The sequence below is a fragment of the Phacochoerus africanus genome, chromosome 15, assembly GCF_016906955.1.
Source record: "Phacochoerus africanus isolate WHEZ1 chromosome 15, ROS_Pafr_v1, whole genome shotgun sequence".
NCBI lineage: Eukaryota > Metazoa > Chordata > Mammalia > Artiodactyla > Suidae > Phacochoerus > Phacochoerus africanus.
Window position 1 is genome coordinate 50,967,147 of NC_062558.1, and position 19,838 is coordinate 50,986,984.

At 48.0% G+C, this 19,838-nt stretch overlaps 1 protein-coding gene and 1 long non-coding RNA gene across 5 annotated transcripts in view; one reads left to right on the forward strand and one right to left on the reverse strand.

The window, feature by feature from the left end:
* Positions 1 to 292: 292 nt before the first annotated feature.
* LOC125115985 (uncharacterized) lies at positions 293 to 10,207 on the reverse strand. Of its 2 annotated transcripts, none has more exons than XR_007132219.1 (3): positions 9,789 to 10,207; positions 9,446 to 9,516; positions 293 to 332 (listed from the first exon to the last, which is right to left on the reverse strand). It is a non-coding gene; the product is annotated as an uncharacterized LOC125115985 (long non-coding RNA). The 2 variants fall into 2 exon arrangements; XR_007132220.1 differs by lacking the exon at positions 293 to 332 and adding an exon at positions 6,223 to 6,340.
* Positions 10,208 to 10,357: 150 nt separating this feature from the next.
* Positions 10,358 to 19,838, forward strand: part of KLHL22 (kelch like family member 22) — a 36,248-nt gene continuing 26,767 nt past the window's right edge. Inside the window, exons 1-2 of one of the 3 annotated variants that reach the window (XM_047760741.1) lie at positions 10,358 to 10,408; positions 13,197 to 13,462. In XM_047760741.1, coding sequence (XP_047616697.1) covers positions 13,236 to 13,462 — 227 coding nt within the window. In that variant the 5' untranslated portion in view covers positions 10,358 to 10,408; positions 13,197 to 13,235. Of the gene's footprint in view, positions 10,409 to 10,730; positions 11,005 to 13,196; positions 13,463 to 19,838 lie in introns of those variants that run through there. The other 2 variants (XM_047760739.1, XM_047760740.1) reach the window with 2 other exon arrangements.

A 19,838-nucleotide genomic window follows, 5' to 3' on the forward strand; every position in this document is an offset into this window, starting at 1 on the left:
GTTGTCACACTTTAAACTGCAAAATCCAACCGGGGTGAGGAGACAGGACAAATGATCCTGTTTCTTCAACAAGAGGAAAAATATAACCCAGACACCTATGCCCAATTAATCTTTAGGAGTTCCCATTGTGGTGCAGCAAAATGAATCCGAGTAGTATCCAGGAGGATACAGTTTCAATTCCTGGCCAGGCTCAGTGGGTTGGGGATCCAGAGTTGCCCTGAGCTATAGTGCAGGTTGCAGACACGGCTTGGATCCCAAGTTGCTGTAGCTGTAGTGTAGGCTGGCATCTGTAGCTCCGATTTGACTGCTAGCCATATGCTGCAGGTGTGGCCCTGAAAAGAAAAAAAAAAAAAAAAAAGCAATTAAGCTTCAGCAAAGGAGGCAAGAATATAAAATGGGAGAAAGATAGTATCTTCAGGAAATGGTTCGGGGAAAACCAGGCAGCTGCATATAAATCAACGAAACTGGAACACACCCTCACACCATGCACAAAAATAAACTCAAAATGGTAAAGATTTAAACATGACACATCAAAATTCCTAGAAGAGAACGTAGGAAAACCATTCTCTGACATCAACCGTACAAATGTTTCCTTAGGTCAGTCTCCCAAAGTAACAGAAACAAAAATAAACCAAAGGGATCTAATCAAACTTACAAGCTTTTGCACAGCAAAGGAAACAACAAAAAAAAAAAAAAAAAAAAAAAGGAAGAGACGACCTACAGAATGGGAGAAAATAGTAAATAGTTTTAAATAATGCAACCAACAAGGGCTTAATCTCCAAAGTATACAAACAACTCATACAACTCAACAGCAAAACAACAACAACAACAACAAACAACCCAATTAAAAATGGGCAGAAGACCTGAGCAGACATGTCTCCAAAAAAGACATACAGATGGCCAACAGGCACATTAAAAAATGCTCAACATCCCTTATTATTAGAGAAACGCAAATCAAAACTACAATGAGGGACCACATCACACTGGTCAGAATGGCCATCATTAATAAATCTACAAATAACAAATGCCCGATAGGTGTGGAAAAAAAAGGAACACTCCTACACTCTTGGTGGGAATGTAAATTGATACAACCACTATGGAAAACAGTACGGAGGTACCTCAGAAAACTAAATACAGAACTACCATATGGTACAGCAATCCCACTCCTGGACATGTATCCAGACAAAACATTCACTGGAAAAGATACATGCACCCGTATGTTCATTGCAGCACTATTCACAATAGCCAAGACATGGAAACAACCTAAATGTCCATCAACAGATGAATGAATTAAGAAGATGTGGAATTCCCGTCACGATGCAGTGGAAACAAATCCGACTAGGAACCATGAGGTTTGATCCCTGGCCTTGCTCAGTGGGTTAAGGATCCAGCATTGCCATGAGCTGTGGTGTGGGTCACAGACACCGCTCAGATCTGATGTTGCCGCGACTGTGGCAGCAGCTGTAGCTCCAACTGAACCTCTAGCCTTGGAATCTCCATATGCTTAGGGTGCAGCCCTAGAAAAGACAATAATAATAATAATAAAAAAGAACAAAGTAATGCCATTTACAGCAACATGGGCGGAAGTAGAGACTCTCACACTAAGTGAAGTAAGTCAGAAAGAGAAAGACAAATACCAAATGACATCACATATATGGAATCTAAAATATGGCACAAATGAACCTATCTACAGAAAAGAAACAAACTCATGGACATGAAGAACAAACTTGTGTTTGCCAAGTGGGAGGGGGAGGGAGTGGCAGTTTGGAGTTAGTGATGCAAACTGTTGCATTTGGAGTGGATGGATGAGCAATGAGATCCTACAGTATAGCTCAGGGAACTATATCTAGCCACTTGTGATGGAACATGATGGAGGATAATGTGAGAAAAAGGATGTATGGGAGTTCTGGTTGTGGCTCAGCAGAAACAAATCTGACTAGTATCCATGAGGACACAGGTTCAATCCCTGGCCTCCCTCAGTGGGTTAAGGATCCAGGATTGCCATGAGCTGTGGTGTAGGTCACAGACACAGCTCATATCTAGCTTTGCTGTGGTGTGGCATAGGCCACCAGCTACTGCTCTAATTTGACCCCTGGCCTGGAAACCTCTATTTACAGCGGGTTCAGCCCTAAAAAGACAAAAAAATAAGAATATATATATATAGTAGTTGGGTCACTTTGCTGTACAGTAGAAATTGACAGAACATTGTAAATCAACTATAATAATTTTTTTTCTTTTGCCTTTTTAGGGCCTAACCCACGGCATACGGAGGTTCCCAGGCTAAGGGTCGAATCAGAGCTGCAGGTGCCAGCTTACGCCACAGCCGAAGCAATGCAGGATCTGAGCCGTGTCTGTGATCTACACCACAGTTCACGGCACTGCTGGATCCTTAACCCACTGAGCGAGGCCAGGGATCGAACCTGTGTCCTCATGAATACTAGTCAGATTTGTTTCCACTAAGCCACGACAGGAATTCCTATAATAAATTTTTTTTTTAATAAAGAGTTAAAGGAGTTCCCATTGTGGCGCGACAGAAATAAATCTGACTAGGAACCATGAGGTTTCAGGTTTGATCCCTGGCCTTGCTTAGTGGGTTAAGGATCCAGCGTTGCCATGAGCTGTGGTGTAGGTCACAGGGGCAGCTCGGATCCTGCGTGGCTGGGGCTGTGGCTGTAGTGTAGGGCAGCAGCTGTAGCACTGACTGGACTCCTAGCCTGGGAACCTCCATATGCCGTGGGTGCGGCCCTAAAAAAAAGCAAAAAAAATAAAGAAAAAGTAAAATAAAGAGTTAAAAATAAATAGAACATAGATGTATCAAAAAAAGAAGAATAAGAAAAATACAGGTGTGGGAGTTCCCTTCGTGGCGCAGTGGTTAACGAATCTGACTAGGAACCATGAGGTTTCGGGTTTGATCCCTGGCCTTGCTCAGTAGGTTAAGGATCCGGCATTGCCATTAGCTGCGGTGTAGGTCACAGACACGGCTTGGATCCCCCGTTGCTGTGGCTCTGGCGTAGGCCGGTGGCTACAGCTCTGATTAGACCCCTAGCCTGGGAACCTCCACATGCCGCAGGAAGCGGCCCTAGAAAAGGCAAAAAGACAAAAAACCAAAAAAACAAACAAACAAAATAAAAGAAAAAAAAAAGAAAAATACAGGTGAAAGGGAACCCAAAGATTAAGAGACTTTAGAGGCATGATTGGATCTTGATTCCAATAAAGCAATGAAGAAAGATATATAGAGGATAATTGGGAAATGCGATTACTCAACTATTTGGTGATATTAAGAAACTACTGTTGATTTTGCACATGTGAGGGCGGAATTGTGCAGGAGAAGGAGGTCAAAGGCAGGATGTTTATAAGGTTTTTAGTGTGGGACTTTCAATGTTGGAGGCTGAATAGGATTGAGCAGAGCTCCTGACAGAACAATTCTGGAGTATTGGACCTACCAGCTAAGAGGTGGAAGCAGCTCTGAAAAGACAACTGGCTTTGAGAGCACCCAGCTGAGCTTTCTTTTCCTTTTTTTTTTTTTTTTTTTTTTCTGCACCCATGGCATGTGGAAGTTCCCAGGCCAGGGATTGAACCCACGTCACAGCCATGACCCGAGCTGCTGCAGTGACAACACTGGATCCTTAACCACTGAACCACAAGAGAACTCCCCATCTGACCTTTCTTTGCTGTTCCCTCTGATGGCAGCTAGTTGAGTAGCCTGTTGTCCAGATAAATGGATTCTCTGAAAATTCCGGAAAGAAACAATACAGTTATCTAGAACTTGATCGCCCCAGAATAAAGTCTTTTCCCACAGCTTAATAAGCCTTCCTGATGGAGAGCCGAAGGCCATGGTTGGCTCAGTTCTCAGAGCTCCAGCTGTTCTTTATGTAGATGGTATGTATGATATATATCTTTCCACAGCTTGTCCTTGTCACTTAAAAAGAGTTACTGCTACATCGCACCCCCTAGCAAGGCTGCTGCAAGTCATCCTGCAGTACAGATGTACCTTGCTTTGTTTATGGATATTCACTTTGGTCCTGCCTCCTCACCCAGAAATGGACATGTGGGCTTGCAGAAAGCCACTGTGCATTTATTTAAACATTAACAGCTACTACCAGCTGTTCTAGCTATCAGTTATCTAATGCTGCTGCATAACAAATTACTCTACTGCCAAGCGGCTTAAAACAACAATAACAGGCATTCATTATCTTCCAACCTTTCTGTGGGTCAGAAATTCAGGAGAGGCTGGGCCAAATTCTCACTCAGTCTCTCTTGAGGTTCCAGGCAGATGTTAGACTACAGTTCTCTTGAAAGCACCTGACTTAATAAAGAACTTAATGAAGTTCAGGGTTTTTTGTTTTGGTCTTTTTTTGGAGCCAAACCCGCAGCATATGGAAGTTCCCAGGCTAGGGGTCAAATTAGAGCTGCAGCTCCCAGCCTACACCACAGTCACAGCTATGCTAGATCGGAGCTGCATCTGCAACCTACACCACAGCTTGCAGCAACGCAAGATCCTTAACCCATTGAGCGAGGGCAGGGATGGAACTTGCATTCTCGTGGATACTGGTTGGGATCTTAACCTGCTGAGCCACAATGGGAATTCCCGAAGCTCAGGCCTCAGTGCAGAGAGAATTCAGTGAGGGACAAAGTGGGAGGTAGGAAGAGAATTTACTTGTAGAGGACACTTGTAATGAATGCAGTTGGCCAGCAAAGAGAGCTCTGCCCTGGAGAACTAAGTGGGCTACGTTTCTATAATCGGAGGAAAAGTGCGAAGGGGGAGAAGACCATGTTCTGTCTCCTCCTTTGTAAAGATGTTGCAGGAAAGTGGGGTGAGAGAGGATGGTCACAGCCCAGGAATCAGGTGAGTTCCTGGGATGAGCTGCCAAGTGAGGGTCCTTGGTTTCCTGCAAGAAAGAATTCAAGAACGAGCCACAGTAAGGTGAGAGCAAGTTTATTTAGAGAGATTCACATTCCATAGACAGAAGGTGGTCTGTCTCAGAAGTTGAGAGCAGCCCCGAAATATGGGGTGGTTAGTTTTTCCGGGCTGGGTAATTTCACAGGCTAATGAGTGGGAAGATTATTCCAACTATTTTGGGGCAAGGGGTGTGGGTTTCCTGGAATTGGGCCACTGCCCTCTTTTTGGCCTTTTATGGTTGGCCTGGAACTGTCTTGGCACTTGTGGGTGTGTCATTTAGCAGCTAGTCTATTATAGTGGGGTAGCGTGATGCTCAAGGGCTGCTAGAAGGCAGATCTTCTGCAATCTTGGACCTAAGTGTCTCTGACCAGTTTTTTTTATTTCTTAGGTTTGTTTTTTTGTTTTTGTTTTTTGTTTTTTGTCTTTTTAGGGCCACACCCGTGGCATATGGAGGTTCCCAGGCTAGGAGTTGAGTTGGAGCTGCAGCTGCTGGCCTAGACTACAGCCACAGCAAAGCCAGATGTGAGCTACATGTGCAGGCTACACCACAGCTCACTGCAACGCCAGACCCTTAACCCACTGAGCGAAGCCAGGGATCAAACTGCAACCACATGTTTCCTAGTTTGATTCGTTTCCGATGCACCACGATGGGAACTCCAAGTTGGGTTTTTTTAACCACCCACACCTGGGGCCTATGGAAGTTCCTAGGCCAGGGTTCGAATCAGAGCTGTGGCTGCAGCCTATGTCACAGCCGGAGCAACACTGGATACTTAATCAACTGAGCTGCAATAGGAACTCCATTTCTGGCCAGTTTTTTCTTTCTTTCTTTCTTTTTTTTTTGGATGCCCCATGTCATATGGAGCCCCCCCACCCCCACCCCGGATCAGATCTGAGCTGCAGCTGAGGCAACATGGGACCCTTAATCCACTGTGCCCTGCTGGAGATCAAACCTGCGTCCCGGCATTCCCAAGATGCTGCTGATACCATTTCACCATATTTCACCACAGTGGGAGCTCCCTGACCAGGCTTTATCCTGTGCCCTGCCCCCTTCCCTCCTGTCTAACTCCAAGGCCTGGCTGGGGCTAGAGGATCTGCTTTCAAGGCACCTGGCTCCTGGATGGCAAGTTTTTTTTTTTTTTTTCCTTTTTAGGTCCGCACCCATACCATATGGAAGGTCCAACTGGAGCTACAGCTGTTGGCCTATGCCACAGCCACAGCATTGCTGGATCCGAGCCACATCTGCAACTTACACCACAGCTCATGGCAACGCTGGATCCCCAACCTACTGAGCAAGCCAGGGATCGAGCCTGAATCCTCATGGATACTAGTCGGATTTGTTTCCATTGTGTCACAACGGGAACTCCAAGTTGGTTGATTTTAACTGAGGTCTCAGTTCCATGCAGGCCCTTTATGGCTGCTTGAGACATGTTAGCTCACTTCCTGCAGACAGAGGGAGGCAGAAGCTGCAGTGACTTGATTTTATTTTATTTTTTATTTTGGGTGGCATGCATGCTATAATGGAAGTTCAAAGCCCAGAGATCAAATCTTTTTTTTTTTTTTCTTTTTCAGCCACCCCCAACGGCTTATGTAAGTTCCTGGCCCAGGGATCAGATCCAAGCTGCAGCTACGACCTATGCCACATCTGCAGCAATTCTGGATCCTTATCCCACTGCGCCACAGGAGAACTCCTACAATGCCTTTTATGATCACATCCTTTTATTTGTCTCTTTCTGTTCCTTAGAAGCCAGTCACTAGTTCAGCCCAATTTCAAGGGGAAGAAGATTGGGCTTTACGTTTCTTGTTTTTTCTTTTTTCCTTTTTGGCCATGCCCACAGCATGCGGGAGTTCCCAGGCCAGGGACTGAACTTTTACCCTCAGTGGTAACCAGAACCATGGCAGTGACAATGCTGGATCCTTAACCAGGGAACTCCTGGACTTTACCCTTTGAAGGGAGGAGTCAAAAATTTTGCAGGCATGTGTTTAAACCACTACAAGCTCCAAATTGACTGTTGCAGCTTATAGTCCCATCAGCGATGTACATATACTCCCCTCACCAACTGATGCTTGATCTCAGCTTATTTTACATTTTGCCATGTTGATGGTGACGAAGACTTTCTTTAACCAAATTCGGTTGGCTCCTCTGAGCCTTCTTCTCAGCTAGGCCTCTACTATGGCACCTGTTCTGTTTCTGACTGCCTAGTCCAGTCTAGGCAAAGAATTCTGCCAAATCAGATCAGGGAGAATTCCCCCACTCTTGATAGCGGATCAGGTTCCTCACCCTCTACCTTGGATAATCCCACTAGGCTAGTTGAGCAAGAACCCCCCCCCCCAGCCTTGTAGTCTCATTTTAGTAATTTTACATCCAATGGCCCCTTCAGTCGGCTCTTAGCTTTAAATCCTCAGCTGTCTTCACTGCAGAGTTAAGCCTGAGTGCCCCCCTACTGTAATAGTTTTCCTGAATAGTCTTTCTTACTGTTTTAACAAGTGTCAGAATAATATTTTCTTTAACAGTGTGTGAAAATGTGGTGGGACATTTGTATTTCCTGGTTATTAATGCAATTGAACTCTATTTCCTATGTTTACACACACTGGAACTTCCTCTTCTGTGAGTTTCCAGTAAAGATCTACCATTTGTCTGCTTGGTTGACTTTCTAGTTATTGATTTTTTAAAGTTCTTTGTATATTCTGGATAATTATTTTTTGTCAGTTACGTCACAAGTACATTCACTGATACATGTGATCATTTGCATTTTTAAACTTTCACTCACTTTTTTTTTCCTTTTTTCCTTCATGACCACATCCACAGCACATGAAAGTTCCTGGGCGAGGGGTTGAATCTGAGCTGCAATCTATGCTGCAGCTGCAGCAATGCTGGATCATCCAACCCATTGGGCTGGGCTGGGGATTGAATCTGCACCTCTGCAGCCACCTGAGCTGCTGCAGTTGTACTCCTAACCTACTGTCACAGCAGGAACTCCTAATTTTCACTGATATTGATGATTCTTTCAGGCATGAAGTTATGTGTTTGTCCTTTGTTTTCTTTGTTTGTTTGTTTGTTTGTTATTTTTGGTCTTTTGTCTTTTCTATGGCCACACCCATGGCATATGTTGGTTCCCAGGCCAGGGGTCTAATCCGAGCGGTAGCCACTGGCCTATGCCAGAGCCACAGCAAGGTAGGATCTGAGCTGTGTGTGTGACCTACACCACAGCTCATGGAAACGCTGAGCGAGGCCAGGGGTCGAACCTGCGTCCTCATGGATGCTGCTAGTCAGATTCGTTTCCACTGAGCCATGATGGGAACTCTGAAATTTACTTGTTTTGAAAAAAAAATCCAAATGCTGGCATTGTCCGGAAAAACTTAATAAGTTTATTTACAATCGTTATAAAGTTGAACTTCTGAAACTTGTTCACTGAAACATTTTGACTTGCATTAATGCTTTATGGCCCCACATTTATATTAAAAAATCACACACAAATGAAGATGGAAAAACTGCCAACACCTGATTTCTGCCCCCTGTTTTTCCACTTGCAATCATATACTTAGGTACATTTTGACCTCATGGAAAAAAAAAAATCTAATGTTCAGAACTACCAATAACAGGAAGAAGAGAATTTTTTTTGTTAAAGAATGAAATGTTTCGGAGTTCCCCTCATGGCACAGTGGTTAACGAATCTGACTAGGAACCATGAGGCTGCGGGTTCGATCCTTGGCCTTGCTCAGTGGGTTAAGGATTCGGTGTTGCCATGAGCTGTGGTGTAGGTTGCAGATGTGGCTGGGATCCCTTGTTGCTGTGGCTCTGGTGTAGGCTGGCGGCTACAGCTCGGATTAGACCCCTAGCCTGGGAACCTCCATATGCCGCAGGAGTGGCCCTAGAAAAGGTGGAAAGACAAAAAAAAAAGAATGAAATGTTTCCCATTCTAGTGGATACTTAAGCATGTTCTCCATGTATGCGGTGTGCTAACTGGATGTCTTTTGACATAATTGTTACACGTTTGGCATGGATAGTGCATAGGTTGGTGTCTTCAAAAAGGCCAACCAGATAGGTCTCACTTGCCTCCAGCAAAGCAGCAATAGGTGCACTCTGGAAGCACAGATCTATTCTGAAGTCCTGAGCAATTTCCCACACCAGACACTGGAAGGGAAGCTTATGAATAAGAAGTTCAGTGAACTTTTTTTTTTTTTGCTTTTATTTTTTTAGGGCTGCACCTGTGGCATATGGAGGTTCCCAGGCTAGGGGTCCAAATGGAGCTACAACTGCCCACCTACACCACAGCCACAACAACACCAGATCCAAGCCATGTGACCTACACCACAGCTCACAGCAACAGCAGATCCTTAAACCTTCAGTGGATTTCTGATAACGTCTAATTTCACAGAATTCCACGGGTACCAGGCCTGTAATGATGAAGTTTCTTCACCCCTCCAGTAGAGGGCACACTCTTGCGGGCGGCTTTTGTAGCCAGTTGCTTCTTCAGTGCTTTACCATCGGTGGATTTGCAAAGGTCTGCTTTGTATAAGCTGTGGTATAGAGACCTCCTTACTTACCCCCCTTCTCCTTCGGCTGGAGCTCAGCGAGCTAGAGGTGGCGCTAGTGAACGATGGCGGCTCAGCAGTGGCTGTGAACACAATTGAGTTTTTTGTTTTTGGGGTTTTTTTTTTGGTTAGATCTGCCCTCCATGTTCTTGCTGACACTACCCCCATCCTGGAATGCTTTTCCTGCTCCTCCAAAGTCCTCATCTGTTACACAGCTCGGGGATCACCACCTCCAGAAAGCGCTCCTGGAAGGCCTCTCCCACTGGGAACCTTTGCTCTTGGAGGCTGTTCCAGTCTCCCAATCCTGTCTAAAGCCTCAGGCAGCTGTCTGCGCTCAGTGCTTCTTTTCACTTACTTTCTCTCTCTCCCACGTTCGCCCACCGTTCTTTTTAACCTCCAGCCATCCCCAGCCACATCCTCCGTCACAGCACCCCATCCTCCGGACGCGGCCATCACACATGAGCCTTGTAGAATGGGGTCTCCTGCGGGTGAGGAGGAGAAAAATGAACGCAAGCTCTTCTCAGACTGCCGAGCCCCTGCTGTAGGCTGGGGAACGGATTTACTCCAGAATGTCGGTAAACAAGAAAACACCTGTTCACCCTGGCCGTGTTTATGTCATTGCTGGCATCCAGCAGGGGGCGGGCAACTCAGAGGACCTCGAGGGAGGGACCGAGGTGAGGAAGGAGGAAAGGTTTAAGGGGCGTGATCCTCGCCAGAACCCCTTCCTTCACGTCCTCACTCTTCTCTCTGCTGCCCGCGCAGGCGCCGCGCGGCGCCGGGGTCGGGAACCAGGCGGAGACTCGGCTTCAGGGGGATCCCGCCTCCGCCCCGGCCCCGCCCCCGCCCCCGCCCCCGCCCCGCGTCCTCCCCGCATCCGCCCGGCGCCTGCGCGGCGAGATCACGTAAGGCACCGAAGCCCCGCCCCGCGCCCCGCCCCGCCCCCGCGAGTGCGGCCTCAGCTTGCAGCTTCGCCAGGTGAGCGACCAGCGCCGGTCAGCGCGGGTTCCCTTGCGGGGCCTGGGGGCGGTTCGCAGCGTGGGACGGGCGCGCGGGGTCGGGGCAAGGGCTTGACCTGCGCGGGGCACGTGCCGGGAGCAGACCGGGCCGGGGGGCGGGAGGAGGCCTGAGGCGAACCCGCGGCCTGACGTGGCTGAGGCGGCGTAGCGGGACCCCCGGGCGCGGCGGGCCGGAGCTTCGGGAACGCCGGCGTCCTGCTCCCTACCAGGGCTGTCACTCTGGCAGGTCAGCGCGCGTGCTTCCCGCGGCGACGTCGGCGCTGTGTGGGCGGCCCTGCAGCAGGCGGAGGGTCGGGCGGCGGTCCACCCGGTTCGACCTTGGACCCCGGCCCACCTGCATCAGCCCCTCAGCCGGCCCAGGCTCGGACCCTGCGCGCCGCCGGGACGGACCCGGACGGACCCGGAGGCTGGGCTGTCAGTGCGACGCCTGGGCCTGGAGCTCCCGGTCTCTGGCCCCGCCGCGGGCCCAGCGCTCTCGCCTGGGCGCCTCCCCGCCCCGCTCCGATGCTCCAGAGCCATCCCAGCCTGTCCCTGACCCTGGCCACCCCCTGGGAGGTGGGACCCCTTTCCCTTTGTTGGAGACCTTGCTTCGTGCTGCCAAGGTTTGAGCTTCGTGGGGGGCCAGACGCTGTTTGGGGGCCCTGAAGAGGAATGACAGTGTCTGTTCAGTAAATGGTGTTGAGTTGAACATTCTTCGAAAATACTTCAGACTCTGTCATTCATGAGTTCATGAAATTCATTTTATGTCCTTCGGTTTGTACCTACTTGGGACATAAACCCTTTTCCTGCTCTTTCTAAAACCCTGAAGAGCTCTGAATGCAGGGCCTTGCTTGTGATGACTAGGGAAATGTAATGGGATGAAGAAGAAACTTAGTCCAGGGAAGGACTTGGTGATTAGAGAACCCTTGTAAAATAAATAGGTCTAGGGTGCCAGAGAGTGAGCTTGCAAGAACGTTTTATATTTCAAAAAAAACAGAAATGGGAAGGAAATCACAAAGTATGTGCAGCAATCCACTTAATTTTTTATTTTTTGAAATTTGACAATTAGGGAAGTTACACTGTGAAATGCTGTTTTTCATCTAAGTACAATTTTTTTTAAAGAATGCTATTGGGTGTGCTAGACACTGGTTGAAATTGGGTTCTCATACTTTGCTGGTGGGAGGGAAAAAACTGGTATACATCAGCAGGAGGCATTTTGGCTATATCTATTGAAATGTGAACTATACATTCCAAATAGAACTTCCCAGCAGTTTTTTACCTAGGAACTGGTCCTCAGGTAACTGCTACATGTATGGCAAATCTAAATGACTTTCAGTGCAAAACTGTTGGCAGTAGCAAACAATTGGAGCTAACTCAAGTGTCTCTTTGAAAAGAATTGGTTAAATGTGGGTTATCCATACAGTAGACTGTGGGAGGGATATGAGTTATCACATGCAAAAGATAATAAGAGGGGGGAAATTTAGTTTTATAGATATGCTTGCAGATGCACAGGTGCCACCTGGAAGGGCTGTAGGAAAGTAGAATAATTTCCTCTGGGAGAGAATCTTGTTAGGGGCATTAAGTGAGAGGGAAATTTAAGTTTTGTTACATTGAAATCTTTCTGTTTTATGGTAGAATCTAGTTTTCATTTTTTTCTTTTAAGGATCTGGTAGGAAATTGAAGAGGAAACACCTTTGGGGAAGGGGAAAGCAGAGGAACGTGAGATGGGGAAGGCAGTTGTTTACAGGTGTGGCAAGTGGTCTGGAGAGACCCCACAGCTTGATGCAGGACTGGCTGCCCCCTGACCTGGAGCAACCAGCTGTCCACAGTCACTTTTTTTTTTCCTTTTTTGGCCGACCTGTGGCATATGGAGTTTTCAGGCTAGGCATCAGATCCAAGCAATGGCGGTGACCTAAGCCAAAGCTGTGGCAACGCTGGATCCTAAACCCACTGTGCTGGGCCAGGGAGGGAACCTGCATCCTGGTGCTGTGGTGACGCTGCGTGTGGATCCTGTTGTGCCGCAGTGGGAACTCCCACAGTCACTTCTGGTTGTTTTGGAGTGTTTGCCCAAAATGTGTTTGTAGTATATTTTCCTAATGGAGTTTGAGGATCCTGTTCAAATTGGCTTAACATACTGACTCAATTATGAGAAGGTAAGCTTGAATTTAAAAGATGACGCAGACATCTCAGGCCCACCACAGCTAGTCAAAGTTAGAGTGCTTGACTCTCATAATATCCATAAAGGAAGTCAGGGCCTGGAACCTTACCCTGAACCACCCCCCAGGCCTGTTGTTTTTATGCATCCCTTTCTGTGTGGGGTCCTAGTGTTCTTTCCCAACAGGCAGGAGTAAAAGCCCTTGAGAACCTGGTCTGTGCTGGTGCTTTCTGCTCATCCTTCAGGAATTTTAGAATGCCCCAAAGGGGCTGGGTGCTTGTGTTTCCCCTTCTTCAGGAAAGTGACTGTGGACCTTACCCTCAGGTCTCGGGTTCCTTGTGGAACCTTGAGGCTGGGGCTGGGGTTCCCATCTGGGTTGGTCTATCTTCAGAATCCTTCTCTTCACAGCAATGCCGGAGATAAAATGGGAAGGAGAACCTTGACGATGGAGGGACACAGGTCATGAAGAAGATCCCAAGTTTGGGCAGCGAGGGGAGGGGAGAGGGAAATAAAGGCTGAGACCATGGGCAAAGTGCTAGTAAGCAGGTGGCCAGCCCTGCTCACCTGGTGCTGCTGCCTCCCAGGCTCATCCCTCTCCCCTCTGTCTTGCCAGCTGACAGCCACAGTGCTGAGGTCTGGAGCGGTGGTCAGGATGGCGGAGGAACAGGAGTTCGCCCAGCTCTGCAAGTTGCCCACACAGCCCTCCCACCCTCACTGTGTCAGCAACACCTACCGGAGTGCACAGCACTCTCAGGCCCTTCTCCGGGGCCTGCTGGCTCTCCGGGACAGCGGCATCCTCTTCGATGTCGTCCTGGTGGTGGAGGGGAGGCACATCGAGGCCCATCGTATCCTGCTGGCTGCGTCCTGCGATTACTTCCGGTGAGTCCGATCACTTACCCTTAAGTCCTCACCTAAGGTAGCTGGGGATGCCGGCTCTGCTGGCTGGACGTGTTGGCAGGCTTGCAATGGCCTTCTTCTGCTGCTTGCTGTGCAGACGATGGTTTCCGGTTTGTTTATCTTTCAGCTGCCCCATCTTTGGGGCATGTTCTCTTGCTTTTTATTTCTTTTAATGATAGTACTCTTGGAGTTCCCTTCGTGGCGCAGTGGTTAACGAATCCAACTAGGAACCATGAGGTTGTGGGTTCGAACCCTGGCCCTTGCTCAGTAGGTTAAGGATCTGGTGTTGCCGTGAACTGTGGTGTAGGTTGCAGATGCGGCTCTCATCCTGCATTGCTGTGGCTCTGGTGTAGGCTGGTGGCTATAGCTCTGATTGACCCCTAGCTGGGGAATCTCCATATGCCACGGGAGCAGCCCAAGAAATGGCAAAAAAACAAAAAAAGAGAGATAGTACTCTTTGCTTTCGTTGTATTATTGCATTTTCTAAATGGAATTTTCTGCTGTATGTATAGTATGCTAGTGTGAAACAGCTTTTCTTTCTACTTTGCTCTGGCTTCCTATTATTTCATTAAAAATATTTTCATTCTGGGAGTTCCCATTGTGGCTCAGTAGTTAATGAATCCGACTAGGAACCATGAGGTTGCGGGTTCGATCCCTGGCCTTGCTCAGTGGGTTAAGGATCCGGCGTTGCTCTGAGCTGTGGTATAGGTTGCAGACTTGGCTAGATCCTGCATTGCTGATTAGACCCCTAGCCGGGGAACCTCCATATGCCAGGGGTGCAGCCCTAGAAAAGGCAAAAAGACAAAAAAAAAAAAGAAAAAATTTTCATTCTGTATAGAACTGGGATCTATATCTAGTCACTTGTGATGTAACATGATAATGTGAGAAAAAAGAATGTATACATGTTTTGTGTGACTGGGTTACTTTGCTGTACAGTAGAAAATTGACAGAACACTGTAAACCAGCTCTAATGGAAAAAAATAAAAATCATTATAAAATTAAAAAAAATCTTTTCAAACCTTTGGAAACATTGAAAGGAACAGTATTATACCTGGACACCAGTTGTTACTATTTTGCTGCATTTATTTTCTCTGCTTTTGTAACACACACCTTTTTTTAAGATGTTATAATGCTTCATGCCATAGTTGGCTCAGTGTTCTTATAAAGCTGGCAGGGAGCCCAAGAGGCCAAGGCACCTCTCAGGACCTCTGTGGGGGCTGAGCCAGGTGGTCAGTACCATATGCACATTGTCCACACAGACCCCATACACACCTGTACCCAGCTCTCCACCTCCTGCTCACACTTTCTCATCCCTCAGGCCTTGGCCTCTGACCCTCCCTGTGGGTTCTGTGGTCCCTGGGGTTTCTCAGGGCCTCCTGCTGACCCCAGCCCGGCACTGACAACGTTGGCCAGAACCAGTGCTACCACCCGCACTTCACTTGGTGAGATAGATGGAGCCCACCACCGGCAGGGGCAGACAGGACTCCAAGCCTGAGACCTTCCTTTCCAGCTCCCTCCCTATTCAGTCATTTTGTCTTCAAGTCTCGGTTGTAGTTCTCCTTTTTTTCTTTTTTCTTTTTTTGTCTTTTTGCTATTTCTTTGGGCTGCTTCCGCGGCATATGGAGGTTCCCAGGCTAGGGGTCTAATCGGAGCTGTAGCCACCGGCCTACGCCAGAGCCACAGCAACGCGGGATCCGAGCCGCGTCTGCAACCTACACCACATCTCACAGCAACGCCGGATCGTTAACCCACTGAGCAAGGGCAGGGACCGAACCCGCAACCTCATGGTTCCTAGTCGGATTCGTTAACCACTGCGCCACGACGGGAACTCCTTTTCTTTTCTTTTTACAGCCACACTTTCAGCATATGGAAGTTCCCAGGCTGGGAGTCAAATCGGAGCTGCAGCTACCAGCCTACACCACAGCCACAGTAACATGGGATCTGAGCCACATCTGTGATCTACGTCACAGCTCACACCAACACCGGATAACCCACTGAGCGGGAGCTGGGGATTCGAACCCTCATCCTCATGGATACTAGCCGTGATGGGAACGCCCTCAGAATATTTCTTTATGGTTTAAGTCCTTTCTATTCTCCAGAAGGCATTCGTGGAGCCTGTGAGTCAGTGGTCAGTGGTGCCTTGGGGTAGATGTGTCCACGGACAGCAGTGTCCCTTTAGTTCATAGGGGTTCAGCCCTTACAAGCTTTGAGATAACAGGGCAGTGGGAAGGACAGGGTTGTTGGGAATCACCTGTGGGAAGGCCTCAGGGCGCAGAGGCCCAGCACTGGGGTCCTCCCAGCAGCCTCCTGGACATACCTGCAAAGTCCTTCAGGTGGAGCTCCTCTCCTCATGGGCTGACCTGTCAGTGTCACATTCCGCTCCCTCAAAAACCCCCTTTCACTCACAGTCAAAACCTTCTGGCTTTCCACATCCTCCAGAAGTGGTTCTTAGTGCTTTGACAGCCATCTCCAGGCAGGCCCCTCCTGGGAGGTGCCCCCTCTCAGGCACAGTCACTGACACTCTGACACCCCCTCCTGCTGGGACCAGGGAGAACCCAGACTCACTTCTGATACACACAAATGTAATAGATGGTTCCCAAGCTTTTGCAGGTTTATTTGTCATTATTCACTTCCATTACTGACTTAGGTTGAAATGATGAAAGGGCCTTTTTTCCCAGCAAGACCGGTGAGGATGTCTGGTGTGGGCCAGGGCCAAGAGAAGGGCTTTGGAGGGCCCTCAGGGGAAGTCCAGTGGGGTGTTGTAGGGTGCTGAGTGACATAGTGAGGTGGGGGAGAGGGTGGCTGACAGCCTTCCTTTTCTTCTCTGGGGTATCCAGCCAGGTGTCCAGCCAAGACGGAAAGCTGAAGCTCTTTACGAAGAACTGAAGTCCTCTGTGAGGCTGGGGTACACAGCGTCGCAGAGCAGTAGACCCCAGCCCAGCTGGGCCTTGTTCTTGAAGGACGGCTGGCCCCGTGTTGGGGACCTTTCTTGCACTGCAGAGCACTCTTTAGCCCTAGGCGGCCTGGCATGTCGCCATCCAGACATGTTTAGGCGGGCTTGTGAAACACCAGTCTGTTGCCGCAGCTGTAACGCATTTTGAGTAGGAAAGCAATTGAAATCCCCACTTTACCTGCCCTCCCACCTCACCCCCATGGTAACTGTCTTTACAAGTTCCTTGTCATCCTCGCTGTTTCTTTTTGCAAGTCCTAGTTCATAATTCTCACACCCCCAAAGCTCTCATTCTTCAAAGTTGTTTTGTTTTGCTTTGTTCTACTGTGTTACTAAAACTTCCTGAGTGTACTCCGGAGGCTTCCCAGGGCTGTTTGTTTGTGGCCAGCGGTCCAGTCTGTCCAGCCGCTGGTTCTTGAGGAGGGAGGAGAAGTTGGGCTCTACTACATCACTGATTTTTTAAAGACAGAAGTTTGGCACAAATTCTTTAAACATGAAACCTGCCCTGAACTGATAGGAGGCTGCCTTTGTTTTTATCCTGCCTAGGGTGGCTCTTTGTACATTTGCTTTGGAAATATTGGGGTATTTGGATTTGAGGTACTGACCCTGATGGGGTGAGGGTGACAGCACAGGTGGCACAGATGCAGTGTCTCTCCAGTTGAAACCTTCTGAATTCTGTTTTTTTGTTTGTTTGGTTTTTGTCTTTTTTTTTTTTTAGAGCTGCACCCGTGGCATATGGAGGTTCCCAGGCTCAGGATCTAATCGGAGCTGTAGCTGCCAGCCTATACCACAGCCACAGCAATGCCGGATCCTTAACCCACTGAGCGAGGCAAGGGATCGAACCCAGCAACCTCATGGTTCTTAGTCGGATTCGTTTTTGCTGTGCCATGACGGAAACTCCTGAAACCTTCTGAATTCTGAAACACACCTGACCTCAAGGGTTTGGCGGAGGGATTGGAGGCTAGAACAGGCTGACACAGGAAATGTTCTCCCCACCTCACATCAGAGGCATCCCACTGGCACCTTGTGACATCAGGTTGTCACACCCTGGCAGTAGCGGTGGCCCTTGTTCTCTTTGGAGTCTGTGCTGTCTGTGCCCTCCACATATTTGCTAAGTACCCTGCTGCTGGATACTTGGTGAACATCCTTTTTTTTTTTCTCATTTTGAAAAACAAAATTTACCATCTTAACCATTTTTAAGTGTACAGCTTGTTAGTGTTATTTATAGTCACCTTATTGAGCATTCAATTTCCAGAACTTTTTCACCTTTTAAAACTGAAACTGGGAGTTCCCGTCATGGTGCAGTAGAAAGGAATCCGACTAGAAACTGTGAGGTTGTGGGTTCGATCCCTGGCCTCGCTTAGTGGGTTAAGGATCCGGCGTTGTCGTGAGCTGTGGTGTAGGTCACAGACACAGCTTGGATCTGGCATTGCTGTGGCTGTGGTGTAGGCCGGCAGCAACAGCTCTGATTAGACCCCTAGCCTGGGAACCTCCATATGCCGCAGGTGCAGCCCTAAAAAGTAAAAAGACAAAAAAAAAAAACCTGAAGCTGTAGCACCAAACAACTCTTCAATCCCCAGCACCACCATTCTGCTTCTGTCTCTATGAAATTTGACTGCTTTGGGGACCTGAGATAAATCGAATTGCACACTATTTGTCCTTTGGGGACTGACTTTTCTCAGCACAATGCCCTCAGGGCTTGTCCATGCTATAGCCTGGATCAGAATTTCCTTCCTTTTTAAGGCTGAATGGTGTTCCATTGTTTGTATGCAACTGCATTCATTTATCCAGTCCACTTGATGGACACTGGTTGTCCCTGTAACGCTGGTATGAACAGGGGTGTACAGATATCTCCTCGGGACCCTGCTCTCAGTTCTGAGTATATCCTTAGAAGTGGAATTGCTGGGTCATGTGGGAATTCTGTTTTTAATTTTTTTCAAAAACCTCTGTACTGTTTTCCACAGTAGCTGCACTAGTTATACATTCCCACCAGCAATGCGCAAAGGTTCCAATTTCTCCACATTCCCGCCAGTATTTGATGTTTTCTGGTTTTTTTGATAGTATCCATTCTACTAGGTATGAGATATGAGTAGTTTAAAAAATTTTTTCCCACTTATGTTTTTATTTTGACACGATTTCAGAGTTACTGAAAAGTGGTAAGAACAAAATAAAGAATTAAACATCCATTTTTTTGGGGGGGAGAAAACAATAAGAAAAGTAAAAAAGGAATGGATATTTGTTTTATTTTTTCCAGCCTTGTTTTCCCCTCCCTAACTCTTAAAGGTGTCAGTCCTACAGAAAAGATGAAAGGTGGGTCTCAGGGAACACCTGTGCCCTGTGCCTAGACTCATCAGTTATTTACAGTTTGCCATGTGTGTTCACTCCAGAGTACCTTATAAATATGATAGTTTATCTGGAAGTCATTCAGTGCACCTTCAAGAATAAGGATCTTCTCCAGAATACCCATCATACCACGACCAATCTAAGAAAATTTATAGTCAGTCCATAATTTCATCAGATACTGAGTTTGTGTTTGAATTTTCTTAATTGTCCCTAAACCTCCTCACTCTCCTCTTGACTCAGGATCCAGTCAAGGTCTTCACAGTGTGGACCCTTTCCTAAGATGAGTTGATCCAGGTGCCTGCAACCTGCTCGGGGTGGGTTGGGGTGGGGTGGTCAGTGCCCTGGCGTTGCTGTGCCCACTACTGCCATTGTGGGCATGTAGCACCTGGCGTGCAACAGCACCATCCTAGGGAGTCTGGCAGAGCCAGCCAGGCCTGGGAAGGCTCCCCAAGGGACTACTGTGGAGCAGAGTGTGCGCACTGGGCTGAGGGGAGGTGGCTCTGTCAGGCCCCGAAGAGACCCAGGGGCTAGCTGGATGGCAGGAAAGCCCACTGTGCCCGTGATAGGTGCCCACTCTGCACCTCAGTCTGGGCGTTTAACGTGGTCTCAAAGTGCCAAGAGAGTTTGTTGCACGAACTGGTTCTAAAGTCCAGACGTTCGGAAGTTCCCGCTGTGGCACAGTGGAAACAAATCTGACTAGGAACCATGAGGTTTCAGGTTCGATCCCTGGCCTCGCTCAGTGGGTTGAGGATCTGGCATTGCCGTGAGCTGTGGTTTAGGTCGCAGACGCAGCTTGGATCCCGCGTTGCTGTGGCTCTGGCGTAGGCCTGCAGCTACAGCGCCGATTGAACCCCTAGCCTGAGAACCTCCATTTGCCGCAGGTGTGGCCCTAAAAGGACAAGAGACCAAAAAAAAAAAATAATAATAATGATAATAATAATAAAGTCCAGATGCTCAAAGCAAGCAATGGCCAAGAAATTATTGAAAACCCAGGTAATGAAAGGAGACTGGCCCTGCCCTTTGTGGGTACGTACTGTGAAGCCGCAGTCTGTAGACAGCTCCCAG